This window comes from Muscardinus avellanarius (genome assembly GCF_963383645.1).
Source record: "Muscardinus avellanarius genome assembly, chromosome: X".
Lineage (NCBI taxonomy): Eukaryota > Metazoa > Chordata > Mammalia > Rodentia > Gliridae > Muscardinus > Muscardinus avellanarius.
In genome coordinates this window covers 94,558,864-94,579,735 of record NC_137792.1, presented here as the reverse complement: position 1 = coordinate 94,579,735, position 20,872 = coordinate 94,558,864, and the positions used below count along the sequence as shown (strand labels likewise).

The following is a 20,872-nucleotide window of genomic DNA, read 5'->3' as shown; positions in this document are numbered from 1 at the left end:
TATCCAGAGCTCCCCATACATACATAATAGTGAGATTGGAAGCGCTGCCTTCATACAATGGTCATAGCTGCCAAGACATCCTGCTGCCTCGGCATCTATGTGTTGAAGACCCCACTCCACATAGTTATCGGCAGAATGCCCCGAGAAAGAGGTATCGTCTCTGGCAAAAAAATATCCCCCACTTTAGATATCCTTCATAACTATTATTCTCTTGGTATTCTTTTAACTCTCTACACGAATTGCTCTGATGATGTGAGATCAGAAATTGAGTCCGTGGAAATAAACGTCCTTGGCTTTGCTCAATAGTAATGAAAAAACTGGCCAGAACTCAGATGCTGTAATAAGCATTCCAGCTCAGACCCTCACTTTATCACTAACTCAGGATTAAGCCATTAACTAGCTCAGTTCAAGGTAACCCTGTTTACCCTTGAGACCCTGCCTAGAAACTTTGGGTGTGACTTCAAAGCAATTTGACTGAAGGACAGCTTAATTGCCAAAATACAATAGAGCCAAGGAGAAAGATTGTTGACCTTCACGCCCAGTGTGAGCATTCCCCAAAACAGGGAGAATGCCGCATGGCTAGAAATGAAAATGACAAAATAAAGGACAGATATTCTAAATATATATGTATGAAGGAAAGGAAATACCGTAAGAGTAAGAAAGCACTTTTTCATGAAGAAGAGCTTATCATAAGAACGTCCCGACTGGGAAAGAAAGGAATTAGAAAGTTAGAAGCAGGTTGCAGAGGGTTTGTGATAAGGAAATGGATTATTAGAGACCAATAGGCCTTTAATAGGCTTTTTGTCTAAAAAAGAGTGTTCAGCAGTCAAGGAAACACATCTGACAACTAAATCCAAGAACTTCACAGTGTTATTTGTGGTGTCTTATTTGCCAAGCTGTGTTGTGAGTTTTTGTAAGCTTTCAGACTTCAGAAGGCAAGGCGGATGAGATCTGAGAGACGCCCATCGCATCTCCCTGGACGCCACATCTCCCCATGCTTGTCATTTGGATATAGATGGAAACTTCAAAAAAGAAAGCAAAAGAAGATTCCATGAGAAGGCGTATTCTCCAAGCCCTGGGCCTTGGGCGTGCCTGTATTGCCTTTGGAATTTACCTTTGGACCTGCCCTGCTGCGATATCGGAGGAGTTAATCTCCTAAATGCTGGACTAGTCATTTACTTTTTTTATATGTAATTTACTATTGTTTTGCTGTGATTGCCCCCCTTCCCTTTCCTTTTTCTCCTATTATTAATCTCACTGGTGAAGGGTATAAATTTCTCTGGGTTCCTGTAATAAATTGTCATTGGCTCAAGAAGCCTTTGTCCACCTCAAATTCTTTCCCAAGCGCCGTACCTAAAAACTTAGGGAATTCATAGAGGGGAAAGAATTGCTGCAGATAGCCTTCTGCAGAACTCCACCTGCCTTTTGCCCCATCTTTCTGAGGATTTGACCGGGAGCTGACAATAAGGACCCAACTGAGATTAGTCGGCAACACATAGCATACTTTGTTTCTTTCATCACTTCTTCCTTTTTCCCTCCCCACCTCACGTCCCTTATCCCTTTCCACTACTCTACTGGTCACTCTCCTCAATTAATTGGTATTTTTAAAATTGGTATTTGTTCTATACTTTAGGAACCAACAAACTAGAGCTCAGAGGCAAAATCTAACCCATGACCTCTTTTTGTACAGCTCTTAAAATAAGAATAATTTTATACTCTTAAAAGTTTAGATAAAAAATTAAGAATGCACTACACATATCTGGCTCTTTATAGGAAAAAATACTGATCCCTGAAAAAGTGAGGACTTTTCATTTCTCTGTACATCCTACTCCCAGCACAATGCTTGGTGTATAATATGTGCGCTCTTATGCTTGTTGAATGAAAGAATGAATTAATTAGTACAACTCACATTTTAAAAATATAATTTGTTACTGTCTCCCAGTGTCCCAAGAGAATGTTCCCCATTTAGATAAGCTTTCTTGAATCCTAGATGGAAACCTGTACAGAGCACATGACTTTTTTATCACATCTTTAAGAATAAACACCTCTAAATTTACCTTAAATGACAAAATATAATCTGGACTCAGGAATAAGTAGGTATGCAGTCTAAGATATTATCTGAATTCTTTAGTCTTTACTCACATATAAGATTCTCCCTAGCCGGGTGTGGTGGTGCATGCTTGCAATCCCAGCACTTGGGAGGCTGAGACAGGAGGATTGCACCGTTTCAAAGCCAGCCTCAGCTACTGAGTGAGGCTCTCAGAAACTTGTGAGACCCTCTTTCCAAATAGGGCTGAGGGTATAGCCTGGAGGTAGAAAGCTCCTGGGTTCCAACCACAGTATCACAAAAAAAATTAAAAAAGGAGATTCTTCCTCCTTCCTCGTGCTAAGGCCTGTAGATTATAGTAACTCGGCTTTGGAGAAGCAAGGATGACACGTTTTCTTCTTTCTTTCCCACTTGCCAGCTTCTATCTTGAGCCTCATAAGGATGGAAGTAAGAACAGAAAAAGGAGGTAATGGAATTGATAATTTTTCCTTAGTGGAATAGCTTCCCATTCTCTGTGTCTGACTCTTCTGTGGGTTCTTCTAAAATCTCCATAGCAGATGATCCCACTTCGATAATCTGAGAGACCTGGATTGATACATTTACATTTAAGTTGGTAGTTTTCAACCCCTTCTCCCCCTAGGATCCTGCATGTGCCACAACTTCATGTTGCTGAGATACTTCCACCCTTCTAGGTGACTCTATTAAACAGGGTCCTGGATCTCTCTCTCTCTCTCTCTCTCTCTCTCTCTCTCTCTCTCTCTCTCTCTCTCTCTCTCTCCCTCCCTCCCTCTCATGGGTCTCAGTCTGGTTCCTAAGAAACAAACATTCCTTGCTCCAAACAAACCAAACCAATTTCAGTATAGTCAACCTTGTCCTCCTGGTACGGCCACAATAGTTTTCTCATAGTAGAGTACAGCTTCAATCTTCTGCTTCTCTACTGCAGAAAATATATATCAAGGTTTGGTGAGATACCTTCTCTCTAGGCTTGAAGTGAAGGGGGTGGTATCCCCAACCTCATCAAGCCTATGGAAGTTGGAGTGGAGCCTCAGCTCAAAAAATACCTCATGTAAATATATGTTTTCACAGATCTCTGATCCCATATCTCTCCATAATCAGACTCCTTTTTACTTCTTGGAATCTGTTCTGGATAATTTTCCTTGTAAATTCTGTATATGATGACCTGGCTTTGAAATTTCTCATCTATTACAGGGCATCTATTATATCTTCCTGAAAACTTAAATTTTAATGTCATGTTACATAACTCTTGGGGTTTTTTCTCTTTAGTTAAGTAAAAAAGTCAAACAACCCCTGGCAAAAAACCTTGTATTTATTTAGCATAAGGTTTCTAAAGCATGTTTTAGAAATATTTTCTAATATAAACCCCCTTTTATAATATCTCACTTTACATATGAGAAAACTGAGTCTCAGAGAAATTGACTTTTTTTTGTGTGTGGTACTGGGGTTGGAATCCAGGGGTTTCTACCTCCAGGCTGTACTCCCAGACCTATTTTATATTTTATTTGGAAACAGGGTCTCACTAAGTTGCTGAGAGCCTCACAAAGTAGCTGAGGCTGGCTTCAAACTTCCGCCATCCTCCTGTCTCAGCCTCCCAAGTGCTGGGAAATTGACTTTCTTAAGGTAATTTAGAAAACATAGATCAAAGATGAGGCTATATGACATAAAAGTCTCTGTTTTCTCTGCTGCACCATGATCTTTGAACTTTTCTACCACAATACTCCAAAAGGCAGAGGAGAGTGAACATCTATCCCTGGGGAAAATCTGGGTAGCCCAAAGAAATCCCAAATATCAAGATCATAAAAAAACAAAATAAATAAAACATACAAGCCAGGCATGCCTGTAATCCCAATACTTAGGAGGCTGAGATAGGAGGATCACAAGTTGGAAGACAGTTTCAACAACGTAGTGAAACTCTCAGCAACCTAGTAAGACTATTTTAAAACAAAAATAAATAAATAAATAAATAAATAAATAAATAAATAAATAAAAAGAGGCTGGAGATACAGCTCAGAGGTAGAATGTCATTGAGTTCAAGTCCCAGTCACACACATACATACACACACATACATGCACACGCACACGCACACACACACACACACAATTTATATTCCATCTACAATGTTTGTCATATAAAAATATGATTAAAATATCACTTAGATGAATTATATTCTTTCTATTTAATTATTCAAATAAAATTGGTCCCCTAAGAAAATGCTGGGTTTATTCTGTACTTTCATGGTCTTGAGCATACTGCTCCAGTTTGAGAAACAAGGTACCAAATCATTCTGATAAGACATTAAGGATTTCCAGAAGAGCTTCCATCCATTGTAACTACTGTAATAAGGGAAATGAAAACAGAAAATGTGAGAGTTGTTGAGAAGAATGTGGAACAAATGGTAATTTCTTAAAGATTGGCAAGACAAGGCTGGGGAAGTAGCTTAGTGGTAGAGTGCTTACCTCACTGGACAAGGCCCTGGGATCATTCAATCCCTAGTACCAACCCCCCAAAATTAAATATACTTTTACTAATACTGTTGTTGCTTTTTTTTACCATAATAAAAAATGTTGATCCGGGCGTGGTGGCGCACGCTTGTAATCCCAGCATTTGGGAGGCTTTGACCGGAGAATCGCAGTTCCCAGACAGCCTGAGCTACTTAGTGCGGTCCTGTGCAACTCAATGTGACCCGGTTTCAAAATAAAGACTAAAAAATAGGGCAGGGGGTGTAACTCGGAGGTCGAATGCCCCTGGGTTCCATGCCCTGACCCACCAAAAAAAATGTTGATGACCAGTGTTGTCAGATGAACAATGCATTAATAATTGTATATAATACTGGAGAAGTGACATGGGGACATTCAGCCATTCTTAAGCTGGAGGCCATGAGACACAAAAATTGAATGACTATTTGTGAGGTAGGGAAGGTCCATAGGTTTTATTAGGTTCTCAAAGGAGTCTGGGACACATAAAGGTTCGGAATCCCTGCCACAGTTAACAGAACAGAGAACTCAGGATCACTCTGCCTTGCTTTTGTTTTCAAATACTGGCTCCAGGTTTAGTATACTGTATGACAGACTTTCTCTCTTAGCCGCAGGTTCCCTCTTTATAAAATCAGGATAACAATTTCCAAGTCATGAGCTTGTTTTGAGAAGTAAAAATGAAGTTCTTTATGTGAAATGATTTATACAGACAAGGCACTTGAGAAAATGTTTATCTCCTTTCTCTTGCTATCTAAAAGCTAGCAATGGCATTAAATCTACAGGTGGATGAATCATTTCTAATGGAAAAATATACCCTAGATAAACATGCTCTCTTCAAAGAATTTCTACCCTCCACCAGATACTCAGGCTGATATTTAAGTTTCCACAAAATATTCAAACCAAACATATTAATCTGGTATACAAAAATGTTTCCCGATGGGAAGCTAAGACAAAAGGATGTCAGAGTCAAGGCCAGTGTATGGTAACAGCAAAATTCTGTTTCAAAATAAAAATAAAAAAGCAGGAGGTGTAGCTCAGAGGTTGGAAACTCCTGGTTTCAATTTCCAGTATCACAAAAAAATGTTTCCCAAATGTAGAAACACACAAAAGCATATATTTTGTTGGTAAAGACAGAATTATTTAAATACCACCACGTTCTGGCATATTTGCTTTAAATTCTAAGCATACACTGCTATAACACCTAGGATGAAAAATCTCTTGAATTGACAAGAGATCCAATCCTCTTAAATTACATACGAAGCAGCTTTTATAAGGAAGGCGAGCCTTAGTTAATCCTCCAGATTCACAAAGAAGCCTTGAAGGGGTTAAAGTGGAAGGCTTACACAAACTTTGCTTCTGGCTTCTCTCTTATCTCCTCCCTCTCTCTGGGGCTCCACACTGCTAAGGCAGAGCAGAGCTGAATCGCTACCTTTCCTGCATACTCTGAACTGTTGCCTGCGAAGGAGGAACTGGGGACTTAACTAATTCAGGCTGCTTCCATTCAAGTATTCCAGAGGGCACATACACATCCAAAAAGACTTCTATTTGCTCTTAGGAGCTTGTAAGAAACAGGCATCTGAAACTGCGGTCCGAAGCTGTAAGTGATAACTGGCATTTTAAGTAACTAATAGAAGGTGCTTTTCTGTTTTTCTGAAAAGGGCTCACTCTTCAGGAGGATGAAAGAGAATGCCTACTTTGCTTGAACATGGTCCTACATCTTTGGGAAAACAAGTCTTTCGTTATATTTTCCAGATACTCCAGAGATGTTCCTGAACAAGTTGCCTGTCGGTGCATGCTTCACAAGGGATACTTAAATGACAATTCCCATTCATATTGTGAGCCAGAAAGGTAAGAGAGATATTGGAAATACAATGATGCTATTCACGGTGAAGTGAGCAGCATTATTTTATTTATTGGCAGGTGTGACAAATAGGCACCATCTGCGGCAGAAGGCACAGCAACCCCCACTTGTGCAAGCTTATTACTTAATGCTCCAGCCATTGAAGGAGCACTTGCTGGTGAAATTGCTTTTCCATAGGCTGATATGGAACTCGATACTCTTAAGAACTCCAACCTCTTTAGTTTTCTCTCCCTCTCTAGGCAGATGTATAGGAACAGAATGTGTTAACTCTTGAAAGCTGTTACAATTGACTGTTATGACTTTCTTTTCCGAACTGTTGCACTGATCATTTTTCTTGCCTGTTTGGTGCGAATTCAGCTCTGGAATTTTTTTTAGGCAGATGTTATGCAGAGATAATGCAAAATTACGAGTGAATTGCTTTCAGAACTTTATCGGTAAAAACAAATTCCTCAGGAACGTACACCATTAAGATGTATGACTACAATGCACGAATAAAATTTTTAAAACATGAAAAAAGAACCAAACAGAGAAAAGGGTGCATGTATTTCTATATGCCTAGTATTGAACTCAGTATTTGGGACTTGATGGACACTCAATGAAGGTTTGCCGAGTAAATGCCAGTCTGATTTTGGAAAACTTTGCTGCTCTCATTAGAAAGAAGTTTCACCCAAGAAATTCCTCTTGGGCTTGACAGAAGAAGAAAGTTCCACATCCCCTTCTCATTTTAAGAAGGGAAATTTATCATTTGGGAGTGGATGTTTTGCTCTTGTGATATTACAAATATCATGATAATATTAAACATTACAGAGGACTTGGAATTTCAGTGTCCATACTAGAAACACAAGATTTTTTTTTTACTACCAAGAGTTTTCTTAACCAAGTTAATGATTAAATATGCATGCAGAAAACCACGGGTGCATCTACACCATTTGTGGGTATTTTGATTTATATTAGAAGTGAGGTAAGCGAAATAGGTTAATGTTGATACCAGTATAATTTTAATCTTGTTCCCTTTCCCTTTTCCTCTAAACTTCTCTCTCCCTTTTTCCTCCTTACTTTTCTTTCCCAGTACTTTTATGCTTCCGTTTTTTCTCACCCTCCTAATCACTTTTTCTCCCACCTCATCGCTTTCCCTCATTCCTCACTCTTTTGCTCACCTCATACTTCTTTCTATACTCCCCCTCTTCTCCCTTCCTCTATCACTCTTCATTTACTTTTCTTATTTCTCATAATTTATTCCATTCTCCTCCTTATCCCTCAACAGCTTTCAATCAATTTTATAAAGACTGGAAATGTATTTTATTTATGAGCTTTTTAGAAAGGATGGCAGGATACTAAACTAATTCTATAAAAATCTTTCCATAATAATAAGAACCCTCAGAATGAATATAGAATTTCTGTCTGTTTTGAAATTGCATGGCCGTTTTTCTTTGCAAATGATGCAGAGATTTAATGGAGCAATTACACTATCTGTACAATTCATTAATTACTTAGCAAAGAGAGCCATAGCAATTCAGTTTGGAAAGCTTTTATGAGAAATTGTCATAGATAGGACCAGAGTAACAAAGAAAATTCCCCAAATCTAACTTTTTATATATTCATTTCAGAGCCCTTACTGTATTTAAAGAATTAAATTGATTAGACCTGTTTGACTTGAGCAGAGTGTTTGGTGTCCTTCAAACTATAGAAGTTTTATGAAATTACATGATTAGTTTTCCAACCCCCTAAAGGAAACATTTAAAGACACTGAAAACTGTAGCTAAGATCGTTGCTAAGCCTCTTCATGCTTTATTGAATTCTAATAAATATTTAATACGCATTAAAACCTAAGGAAGAGTCACTTTTAATTGTATAGGAGGTAGGAAATGTACTATCAATTATTACTGAAAATCACCTACAAATACAATTATACTTTCTAAAATTTAAAATTTAAACCATCCTTTGTAGTTTACCTTTACAGTTGTATAATTTGAAATAGCAAATCAAGAGCAGGTTTTTTGCTAAAGTGATTATTCCTTAATTCTAGATTGCAGTTTAGAACTTAAACTCCTTTACGTAATAAGAGTTTGGTAGTTAAGGATTGGAATAAAGCAGGATGGGAAATTCAGGCTCTTCTCCAAGTCACACAGTCAGACCTCTGTATCTGAGGGTTCTGAACCTGTGGATTAAACCAACTAATTTCAACCAATGACAAATTAAAAAATATATTTGATAAAAGTCAATCTCACTGGTGCATACCTATAATCCCAGTGACTCAGGAGGCTGAGTCAGGAGGACCACAAGTTCAAGGCCAGTCTAAGCAATTTAACAAGACCTTGTCTCAAATAAATAAATAAGTAAAAAGGGATGAGGTTATAGCTCATTGGTAGAGCACTTACCTAGCATGTGCAAGGCAATCTTGAGTACCACCAAAAACAAAAAATAAAAACATTATATATATATATATATATATATATATATATATATATTAAAAATGGACAGATTTTGTGTTCTGTCATCATTCCTTAAACAAGTATAAACAACTATTTACATACCATTTACATTATACTAGGTATTATAAGTAATCTAGAGATGGTTTAAAGTATACAGGAGTATGTGTATAAATTATATGTAAATATTATGCCATTTATGTCAGGGATTTGAGCATCCTCCAATTTTGGTATCTGTGGGAGTACTGAAACAAATGTCCTACATGTAATAAGGTATGACAATAATTCCTTTTCATCTTATCAGTATTAAGTGCATTTATTCCATTAAATAAATCCATTTATTCAATTATTGTTAAATAGCTAATGTAAGCACCATTGTGTAAAGCAGAGAACTTGAAAGAGAACTACAAGGAGTTTATAATTAGTATTTAAGGGAAATACAGCTGATAGATATCTGCAATATTATACAAGTGTAATTCCCATAGGAGGGAGACAAAGCACTGTGAGAATTAAGATTGGGCTTAGAAATCCAGTTCAGCTTCATGAACTGAACCTTGAAGAATGGTAGCATTTCCTTATACAGAGATATGTGAAGATGGAAGGAACTTTATAGTAAAAAACATAGGAGCAGTGAAGTAGGTCAAGAGTGTGCATTACAGTTTGATTAGAAAGGAGGAGGATGGGAGAAATCAGGGTCAGCTAGAGCATTGTCAGCCTGGACATTAACAGCCTTGAGGGTCAGACTAAGGAAAATGGAGTAAAGTCCAAGGGAGTGGATTCCAAAGTTTATTCCTTTTTCATCTTATTAGAATAGTCTTAAATTGTATAGTAATAACATGTATAGTACAAATAGCAAGTTAAAATTACATACTGTCTGATACTTTTTTTCAACAGTTCAAAACAAAGCTAACATAGTTTGGCCATAGGGGTGTGTGTGTGTGTGTGTGTGTGTGTGTAAACAAATGGAAGGTAATGATTAATAAAATTCAAGGTTTTGGGTACTTCTAGAAAGAAGTCTGTAGGAGGATGAGATGGGCACAGATATGCAGATATGCACATTTTTAATCTCACTCTTTGTGGTGTATGCATGTGCGTGTGTGTGTGTGTGTGTCTGTGTATGGTGCTAGAGGTTGTACTCAGGAGTGTTGTACCACACCCCTAGCCCTTTTTATTTTTTATTTTGGGACAGGGTCTTACTAAATTGCCAAGACTGGTCTCAAACATGGGATCCTCCTAAGACTCCCAAGTACTGGAATTATAGTTGTGCACCAATGTGCTCAGCTGTTACTCTTTAAGTTGGTAGGTGTTTGTTCACCAATATTTATCTATGGGTGCTAATCATATTATTAAGTTAACAAAAGAAGGCCTAAATTTGCCAATGATGGCAATGTGTCATTGGTCATATCCAATTTTGTGTAGTTGAGATTCAAGGGAGAATAAAAGGATACATAATACTGTATCAGTCTCTCCCTCTTGGCTTACACTGGCAGGAAGTATGTATTTTTTTCCCATTTCTTTTAGCAGGCAAATGAAAAGGTAACTTATGAGATACAGGGGTAAAAATTCTTTTGAGTTCTTCTCTCTAGGGTAGTACCATTCTCAAGTAAAGAAGATGTAGAAGAAGAGGTGGGGAGGAGGAAGGCTGTTCAGTTTGACTATATATAACACGTTTACTATGGTGGAGTGGGATATTGAGGTCACAGGATGCTTCTATGTGAGCTGCCTGGGACTGTCAGAGTACTGAATGTGAAGTATTTTGTTCTATTTGTAAAGTGATGCTTTTCAACTTGGCTGCATATCAAGAACACACCTGTAAAGTGTTTAAGCAGTACAAATGTTCACGCCCCACACACACTTAGTGAAACATAGCATCTACAGGAAGAACCCAGATAGAGATATCTCAAGAAGCTTAATAAATAATTCTGAAGTACAACAAGGAGAGATAATACTCCCTGAAGAGTAAACTTAGAAATTCCAAGTGAATAATGTGTTACAGAGATTTCAGGGTCCTATCCCTAGAGATTCTGATGTACAGAGCAAGAGAAGGGGCCTCAGAATCTGCATTGTATTTTTGTTGTTTTAGGGATGGAACCCAGGAGCCTTATACGTCTGTGCTACATCTCCAGCAATATTTTATTTTTTTGAAACAGGGTATCACTAAGTTGCTGAGGATGTCACTAAGTTGCTAAGGCTGTCCTCAAACTTGCCATTCTCCTGTTGCAATCTCACAAGTTCTGGGATTACAGGCATGTACTACCATGCCCAGCTGAAATATGCATTTTAATAAGCTCCTTTCACATGCATTATTCTTATGAAAGAACTTCCCTAGTATCAAACTGAAAAAAACATTGCCTCAAAGGATCCAAAACCCTAGGGCCTCAAGGTGATTATTCTGTGTATTCGTTTCCTAGAGCTGCCACAACAAAGTTGCATAAACTAGGTGGCTTAAAACAACAGAAATTTATCCTCTCAGGTCTGGAGGCTAGAAATCTGCTATCAAAGCATCTGTCAAGTCACACACTTTCTGAAATTTATAAGGCATTCCTTGATTTATAGATGCATCACTCCAATCTACTTCTGTCTTCTCCCTGCATGCCTACTCTTCTCTTCGTATGAGTACAACAGTCATTGGATTAGGGCCAACCTTATGACCTAATTTTAACTTGATGACATCTGCAAAGACCTTATTTCCAAATAAGATCACTTTCACAGGTCCTGAAAGGGGAAGGATATCAACATGTCATATGGGGTAACACAATTCAACATATAACACTGGCTTGCTTTAATACTTTTTAAAAAGCAGGAATAAGACCTCCAAGTGATCAATAAAACAGATTATTTAGGTGGACTATCCAGAGAGAAAACCAACAGTTAACTTTCAAAGTGAAGTACACAAAGAATCACTTGAAAATGTGTTTAGCATGTAGATTTCTGGGCCTTGATCCCAAATAACCAAACATCAAAATAAATGTACTATTAACTATAGCACAACTGGTTTCTAGGCCATTACTCCACACATTAAAAAAAAGAAGAGACCCTCTCCTTGCTCTTGTTTCTCGTGAACCAGTCGGCTCTGTGTAGTTGTTAGGGGCCATAAATGGGCAGACTAAGAAACATACAGATTACAGAAAACATTGTAATATAGGCTAGAGAATATGAATTTAGTTTTGGTACTAAGGATTGAACCCAGGGGCATTCCACCTCTGAACTCCACCCCTAGCCATTATTATTTTTATTTTTATTTTGAAACATGGTCTCTCACGAAGTTGCTGAGGCTGACCTTCAACCTGTGATCCTCCTATCTCAGCTTCACAAGTAACAGGCATGTGCCACTATACCTAGATTATTATAGGAAATAGAAACTTTAAGGTGAGGCCTTCCTAAAAGCCCAAGATGATAAAAAAGTAATGTGATTGTTGGAGCTATTTCTACTAACTCTCGTTAGGTATGTTAAGAAGAGACAGAACTAGGCTACATTCTCAGCAATCTGCTACTTACTATTTCACATAGAATTGTGACAGGTGATGGTTGTTTATATTGTTTATTCTAGTCACCCATATTCAAAATTAATATTTGGTATAGCAAGTTAAATAATTTTAGTAAATTCCAACAGTAAATAAAATTGACTTAATTTACCCACTGCAAATGTTTTTTCCAATAAATGTAATGTTCTGTTTTGCCTAAAAATGAAGGATACAATTATTTACTCAGTATAAACATACCCTCTCAATTCCTTCTGGTCTAAAAAACTTAAAAATGTGTATTCTCACACAATAGACCGAAATAAGAGAAAACCAGAGAAAGAGAGGGAGAGAGGGAGCTACATTCCATGATTCGTCACAGTAAAATTTAGTACTGGAACCTGGAAATTGGAAAATGAATCCTTAAATTTAGCTTTTCTTTGTTTTGGTGGCAGACTTTCCTGGTTAATCTGTGCCTGTGGTTCCCAGTACTGGTTGCAATTTGGAGTTACTTGGGGAACTCTTAAAAATAGCAATTCTAGGGCCCCCTCCCAAACCAATATAGTCTGGGAAAGCGATGCTCAGGTCCCTACTGTGAAGATTATGATTCAAAAATCTAGGTTGGAGCTCAGGGACTGCATACTAATAAGTACCCCAGATAAATCATATAATAATTTATTAAGGAAAACACTGTTCCAAACTAGCCTAGTTATTGGTGCTCTTTAGTAACCTGAATTTTTCTTTAGTGTTTTTTTTTGTTTGCTTGTTCTCTTATTAGGGATCAAACCCAGGAACATTCTACCTCCAAGTTATGACCCCAGATCTTTTTATTTTTTTATTTTTTGAAACAAATTCTAAGTTGCTGAGGTTGTCTTTAACCTATTGATACCTATTTCTCACATAGGAAAAAGGCTTTCAAAATTATGGAAATTTATAATTAGTATTTTAACACTAGTTTGCCTATAGCAAACATTTTTGCAATGTATCAGCTAATTTATATTGAAAACTTGCCAGGTGTGGTGGCACACGCTTGTAATGCCCGCGCTTGGGAGGCGGAGACAGGAGGATTGCACAGGTTCGAAGCCAGCGCGCTGGCTTAAGAGACCCTGTTTCCAAATAAAAAGTATAAAATAGGTCTGGGAGTGTAGCCCGGAGGTAGAAGGGCTTCCAGGAAGCACAGTACCATCAAAAATAAATAAATAAACAAACAAATAAATAAATAAATAAATAAATAAATTGCCATCTGTTTTTCTTAGATACCTGAATCTTTTTTTTTTCCAGAAAAATAAATCTGCTGAAGAATCTTAAGAGCAAAACCTCTGAGCCTAAACCTACTGCTGTCAGCATTTCTGAGACCTCCTCCACCTGCTCACCAGGTCTGACAACACTTTTCCTCCAGTCCACAGTGAGGCACATCAACAAGGCTGTAGAAAAATAGCAGCCTTCTAGACTTACAACCCTCAAGCTCTGCAGCTGGGCAGGAACTTTACAGTCTCCATCCCTAGGGAAGATTCATAAAGACAGAAAAGTGTGAAAAAGTCAGATATGCTGAGATGGAAATACACAAAACACTTTAGAAATTCTCCTCACAGAAGAATGCAATTAAATACATGCAAGTAATCCACACATTTAAAATAGCTATAGGTAAAGGGGAGCACTCTCTCCCTCTACCAAAACAGAGTAAAATTCTAATAGAACACTCTAAGAGATTCTTGTCCCATACCAGTATTATAAAGCAATTTCACCATATTTATTTAATCAGTATAAGAGTAGGAGTGTGAAAAATAAAGCTTTATTTATATATTTTTAAAATTGATTAAGAAATTCTAATAAAATCTATTTGGGAAGGAGGTTCTTGCTGAGCTGGAGGACAGACAGTGTGGAATTGTCAAATTAGAACAACTGTTTACTTGCTTGTATACTATTGATTTCTCTCTAAGATTTATTAGTTTGTATCAGCTTCTTAGAATACCCCCAATATATTCAGATACAATCTTAGTAACTGTGGAATGCCTCAAAGGCAATAGAAATAAAATAGAAACAGGTACCAACTCAAGATTTGAGTGATGACGGAGGTACATTTTAAGTACCATGGAAATCTCACTGGGCGGGCCCATTTTCCCACTTTGGCAACAGAGGTTGACACCACTTCAGACAAGTATTCCAACCTGTACATGTACGTGGGCTTATTCCTGAGCCTCCTGGCCATTCTCCTCATCCTGCTTTTCACAATGCTCCTTCGGCTGAAACATGTCATCTCACCCATTACCTCTGAGAGCACAGAAAGTGTTCCTCAATTCACAGATGTAGAGATGCAGAGTCGAATTCCCACTCCTTGAATCCAGGATGAAGGTGAACTTTAACAGATCTCAATGAACTCTTGTATGCTGATGATGTCCAGAAAACCTTGCTTTCTTACCTGAAGCTTCCCAAATAACAAGCTGTTCATGTTTTCTTTGTGTTATTCTTCATCTTGACTCTGCTAGTGGGATATCTAAGGGGTTTACGACTCATTCATTAAAAGTAATATAGCAAATGGCAGCTGGTTGGGAGGGCATGTTTCCATAGTAACTGAAGAGAGCTTGGACCTTGAACAAACCTCAGACCACAGAAATTCATATGCAGCTGTTGCTTAAAACACAAGATCCCTGGAAACTCTGAGAATAAACATGGATAATTTGCCTTTGAAAGGTATGAGTATTCCAAAAGGGCACCCCAAGAAAAAACAGTTTTAATTTATCACTTGGGCCCTACAGAATCACCTCTGCTAACAAGAAGCTAAATCATATCAGAGGCTAATAGAAGGAACCGCTAACCATTTCCCAAAAGAGTAATGATTTGATCATCTTAGGCATCAGGATTGTCACAAATAAAAGAAGACATTTAAAGAAACTGTTTCAATTAAAGGGCATGTTTTCAGAAAGAAGTTTCTGATAAATAAACTCACCTAGTGAGAAAAATGTGCATATTATATCTGTGTTATTATATTACTGGGCTTTGAAAAATTCAGAGAATGGCATATGTATTACTAAAATATGGAATGATGAGCTGTCCCCAAATCAAGGGAAAACTGAATCAAAATGTCTTCACAATAAGAATTTCTAAATTATACATGCAGCTTCTTGACCTTTTTTCCTTCCCCATCACACTCCCAGATTGAGTTGCATACACGTATGAACTTCATTTAAAGATGATCTTGTAAAACAAACAAAAAAAGACTTAACTGTATTTTAAAGCAGAAATGAAACAGTTTGGTATTCTGTCATTTAATGACTGTGGCTTTGGAAAGTACATTTTAAGTTTTTGGTACTAGATTTTTTTCTTGCTTAAAATGATCAAAACTATTTAGCCATCACTACATTCTTTTTAAATCTGAGTACAAGAAAAACAAAGAGTAACAAAAGAAGAAATGGACCAAAAATACCGTCTAACAAATCCTTACTGAGATCAGTGTCCTCAAATGTCACATTTTTCTTTCCCTAAGAATGTCCCTCCCTTCTTGGTCTCTGCAAATGATAAAATGTTTCACTTATCTAAAGGAGAAATATATTTTGAAAATTTCCATTTTTCTAAGTAACTCTAGTGTGTGAGTAGTGGATAATTTAATGTTTTTAATTTAAGTTTTCAAAGGAAAACCAAAGGAGATGAGTACTGTTTACAAATTAGAAAGTCAGTCATATTCTTGCCACCAAAGGATTAGTACACCTATGTTAAATTTTACCTGCTCCAAGAGAAAAATATTATGGTCCTCCCTTGCACCTAAAAAAGGTGGTGATCAAATTTCACAGGGTGCTCCTTTGGGAACTGTAGTGGTGGTAAGAGAAGAATGGAATGGATATGAAGTTAATGCCACCTCCATCAGACATGTAGCTCTCTATAGTCTGTAACCAATTTAGATTGGCCCCTTTACTCTGATCTAAATCTAGCATGGTGGTGAAATTCCCAATAGCTTTCCACTATTATACACAATCATTTGCCAATGCTTCCCTCTCCAAGGGGCTGCAAAGTGTGAAATCCCCACATGCAGAGCTAAACTTAGCAAGGCTGACTCTGCCACACCTGTTACAACTGTGCACTGTCAGAAATGGCAGCTGCATTCTGCACCATTCAGAACAAATTAGCAGGTAGGCTAAGGCTCAGTTAGGGCGCACAATTCCCTTTTCAATTTATATTTTGTAAAATGCAAAATGACTCACATTATTACATCATGGTGGTTTTCATTGTGTCTACTGAACACCAAGCCTCTGTGGACCCTTTAAAATTTTAATTCCTGCCACCCACGTATGGACTTCTTCAAAGGCTGGCAATACAATACAGAACTTCTTAAAGACACAAGTGAACCATCACTCCAGATTCTCCCTTTTGCACCCACAGTATTTGAACGCACTTTATAGTTAAGAAGTCAGTGGCTGGATAAATGAAAGAACTGATTACACTTTAAACAGCGGTAAATAGCAAGACTCTCAATGCTTTGTTGCTGAATCTGATGAAGACAAAGGCTAAAAATCTATTCCCTGCCTACCTGATCTCCCTAACACAAATTTAGGGAGATTAAAAGTGTTTTTAAGCACTGACTTGGATGAAGATTTTTAATTTATGAGCAGGTTACTCACCTGGAAAACAACCACTCTCTTTCATCACAACCACCCCATGGGATTCAAATCTTCACTGAGTATTAACCAAACCACACAGCACAGATCACACTAAAATAGCAATGTAACCCCCCAATTTCCAGCAATAGAATAAATGGAGGTGCATATCATTATTTTTACTCACATATTTAATCTTTAAAAAACAAACTGAATGTTTATATGATAGCAAACTTACTGTTAAGAAAAGAATTTTTGCATTTATGATAAATTATATTATATCCCCAAATGTATTAATTAACATATATTACTACTCAAAGAGTCACATGGGGTACCCAAGGGACACAATTTGAACTTATCCTATGTCCAAAATGCTGACTTCGCACTTCCCTGCTCTGCCCCATTATCCCCAAAATTGCATGTTAGCTGATATATAAACAGATAGGTTAGTTACATGTAGGACTACTCTGTTTTAAAACACAAAGAAAAATGCTTCATTTTTTATTACATTGAGCCATAATGGAATTTTGACCTTTTGTAGATTAAAAATGCCCAAATATCAGCAATTTTATATAATTCAACCTAACGCAAAGACTCATCCACATGAATTCTTTAAATAGTAAACTATCGTAATATGTTTAAAATAATTCCGTTTCTAAAAGTACACATTGTATACACTTCAGAATCATAGGTTATGTAAAGCAAGATATACTGTAAAAGGCTTATGCAATATCTATTAGGCAGCAAATACTAAGGTTAATCAAGTAAAAATGGATTCATCCAGCCTAACCTTTCCATTCATGTGAAATCTAAAGCTTTGGACTCAAAACTGAATTTGTTGCAGATGCCACCATACTTACTAAGTAGGTATAAGGGGTGCACTTAATGCATTTAAATGGTTGCATTTAGTAATATGTTTTATTCACCTGCATTTGTACAAAAGAAAACAATTTTTAACAAAATGGTGAATTGTATGGAAGAAAAAAATGGGTTTCCTTTGTTTGAAATCATTTACATTTGAAGTAGCTTCGTGTGTAAAAACAAGAATATTATATTTGCATTTATATTTAGCGTGTCATTTTTGATCACTGGACAATAAATGCTGACTGATTTGCTAATAAATACCTATTGTCTGAAGAATGTGAAGAGCATTACATTAGTCTCTTCGTCTCAATATAATTTGTAACAACTGCAAATTTGTGGGACTTACCATTTTCAGGTCTCATTTTTTCTTATTCTCCAACCTCCCAGCTATTATTCTCTCCCCTGCTTTCCAAAATATGATTGGTGTATTTGTTTGTTTAGTTGTAAGATGTGAAATAATTAATTACTTCCAGCCATCAGTGAGGGTGACCAGAGGGAAGAGCAGAGATCAAGTAACTAAAATGCTAATAGCCTTTACCATTTCCATTCTGGTAGGATAATTTTAATAGATCTTTCCTTTTGTAGTTTGTTCATAAGATCCTCACAGCAACCCTGTGAGTAATGAGTAGAGGTATGATGAGATCTGTTTTATAAAAGAAGACACAAGCTAGAGAGAGGTTTGTGAGGCATTTGTGGATACACAGAGGCAGATCCCAGATTACACTGCAAGTCTTTGTACTCTTATTTAGTTCTCCTCTCACTGTTCTGTGCTTCGTGAACACTGAATTGATATCTCAAAGCTATCCATTCTTTAACACTCCAACTTCTACAAACAATTGTGTGCCAGAGGTGATAAATTTCCCATGTCCAAAAGTAAGCACAATTTTGTCATCTCTTAAAACAATTTCATAACCCATAAAGACAAATTAACAAACTGTGGGAAAGGTTACACAGAGGCAGATCCTGCAGCATGAATTTACATGGATGAAAGGAATGGGCAGAAATATGGATAGATTATCAACCACAATGCAAATTCTAATCCTCTGATATTTGACTTACTATTGACAGTCAATGCTAGTCCTTCAATGCATGATTGTTATTTCTTCCCTCCCTACCCATAAATAAGAACACTTCCTCTTAGGTGAAAATAAATTTTTTGTGTGTGTGTGTTACTGGGGGTGGAACCCAGAGGCTTTCTACCTCCGGGCTATACTCCCAGACCTTTTTTTATATTTTATTTGGAAACAGGGTCTCACTAGGTTGCTGAGAGCCTCACTAAGTAGCTGAGGCTGGCTTCGAACCCATGCAATCCTCCTTTCTCAGCCTCCCAAGCACAGGGTTTACAAGCGGGCGCCACCACACCCGGCAGGTAAAAATAATATTTTATTTACAATTTTATAATGACTTATATACACATAGCAATTCCATTTGTGCTCAATAATAAATGCTATGACATTAAAAAGGAAAGAATTACTGACTAGATACATCTCCTCTACCCACCAAGAATGAGTTGTTGTACTTGAAGAAAAAGGAGACAAGCAGAGCATGGTGATATACACCTGTAATCCCAGTATTTAGGAGACTGAGACAGGAGGATCACAAGTTCAAGGCCAGTCTCAGCAATTTATTGAGGCCATTTGCAAATTAGCAAGACTCTGTTTCCAAATAAAAAGTAAAATAGGGTTGGGTGGGGGTCTCTCTCAGAGGTAGAACACCCCTGGGTTTAGTCCCCAGTGCCACAAAAAAGGAGACAAAAACATGGAACATACATAGACTGGAAAAAGGAAACACACGTATAATAAATGTAGGTGAAATTTGGAAGAATAATTTGAATGATTTGGGGTATTTTTATTCTTTCCACATCAAGCATTTATTGATTAAAACATAGATTACCATGGAGGATAAAAAGAGAGACAGACTAGACAATATACTAGATTATGCTCTGTAGAGATCTATATAATCAGAAAGTTTACACTGTGCTGGGCACAGTGATGCATGCCTGTAATTCCAGTACTTGGGAGGCTAGGACAGGAAAATTGTAGGTTTGAGTCCAGCTTCAGCAACTTAGTGAAACCCTCAACAACTTAGTAAGACTGTGTTTCAAGCCGGGCATGTTGGCACATGCCTGTAATACCAGCAATTGGAAGGCTGAGACAGGAGGATCACAGTGCAGAGCCAGCCTCAGCTATGTAGTGAGGCACTTTGCAACTCAGTGAGACCCTGTTTTAAAATAAAGAATAAAGCCGGGCGTGGTGGTGCACGCTTGTAATCCCCGTGCTTGGGAGGCAGAGACAGGAGGATCATGCAGGTTTGAAGCCAGGCGCGCTGGCCTAAGAGACCCTGTTTCAAAAAAATGTAAAAATAGGTCTGGGAGTGTAGCCCGGAGGTAGAAGGGCTTCCAGGAACCCCAGTACCACCAAAAACAAAATAAAATAAAGAATAAAAAATTGGGCTGGAGGTGTAGCTCAGAGGTAGAATGCCCCTGGGTTTCATCACCAGTACCACAAATAAAAGACCCTGTTTCAAAACAAACAAACAAACAAACAAAAAAAGCCTGGGGTGTATCTCAGTGGTAGATGCACTTGGGTTCAATCACCAGTACAAAAGTTAAAAAAAATACACTCTGAGTAAACACAGAAATTCACACATTCCTTCATTTATTCAGTAAACATGTACTCAGCACATAGTCTATGCCTTGATTAATTATGTTATAGGCTAGTGGGATGTATAACACCCACCAAATCATAGCAAGGATACTGTGTTATATAGATATGTATAATACTTGGGTATGTACAAAGTGGAGGGGATGATAACTGGCATAATCTAGACTGGCAGGGAAGACTTTACTAAAGAATTGATGTATAAGCTAAAATCTAGTAATAGAATGTGTAGAAGTTCTGAGGTCAAATACACTTGGTGCACTTGAAAAAGGACAGTGAGTGAGGGCAAGAAGTTTACAGAAGGCTGGTAAAGTTGACAGGGACTAGAAAATGCAGGGAATTATAGGCAATGCTATGGATTTTAACTTTATTATTATAAATATAGAGAAGAGAACTCTGGAAGCAATTGTAGAGAGCGGATTGAAGAGGGATGCATATATAATAATATTCTCCTCCTGTCTCTGCCTC

General features: G+C 37.5%; 1 protein-coding gene across 1 annotated transcript; it reads left to right on the top strand.

Annotated features, from left to right (window-relative positions):
• Positions 1 to 14,357: 14,357 nt before the first annotated feature.
• Positions 14,358 to 14,630, top strand: SERTM2 (serine rich and transmembrane domain containing 2; the record flags this gene model as incomplete). Its single annotated transcript, XM_080718403.1, has 1 exon — positions 14,358 to 14,630. The coding sequence occupies one exon, from the start codon at positions 14,358 to 14,360 to the stop codon at positions 14,628 to 14,630; it is 273 nt and encodes a 90-aa protein (XP_080574529.1).
• Between the last annotated feature and the right edge of the window lie 6,242 nt (positions 14,631 to 20,872).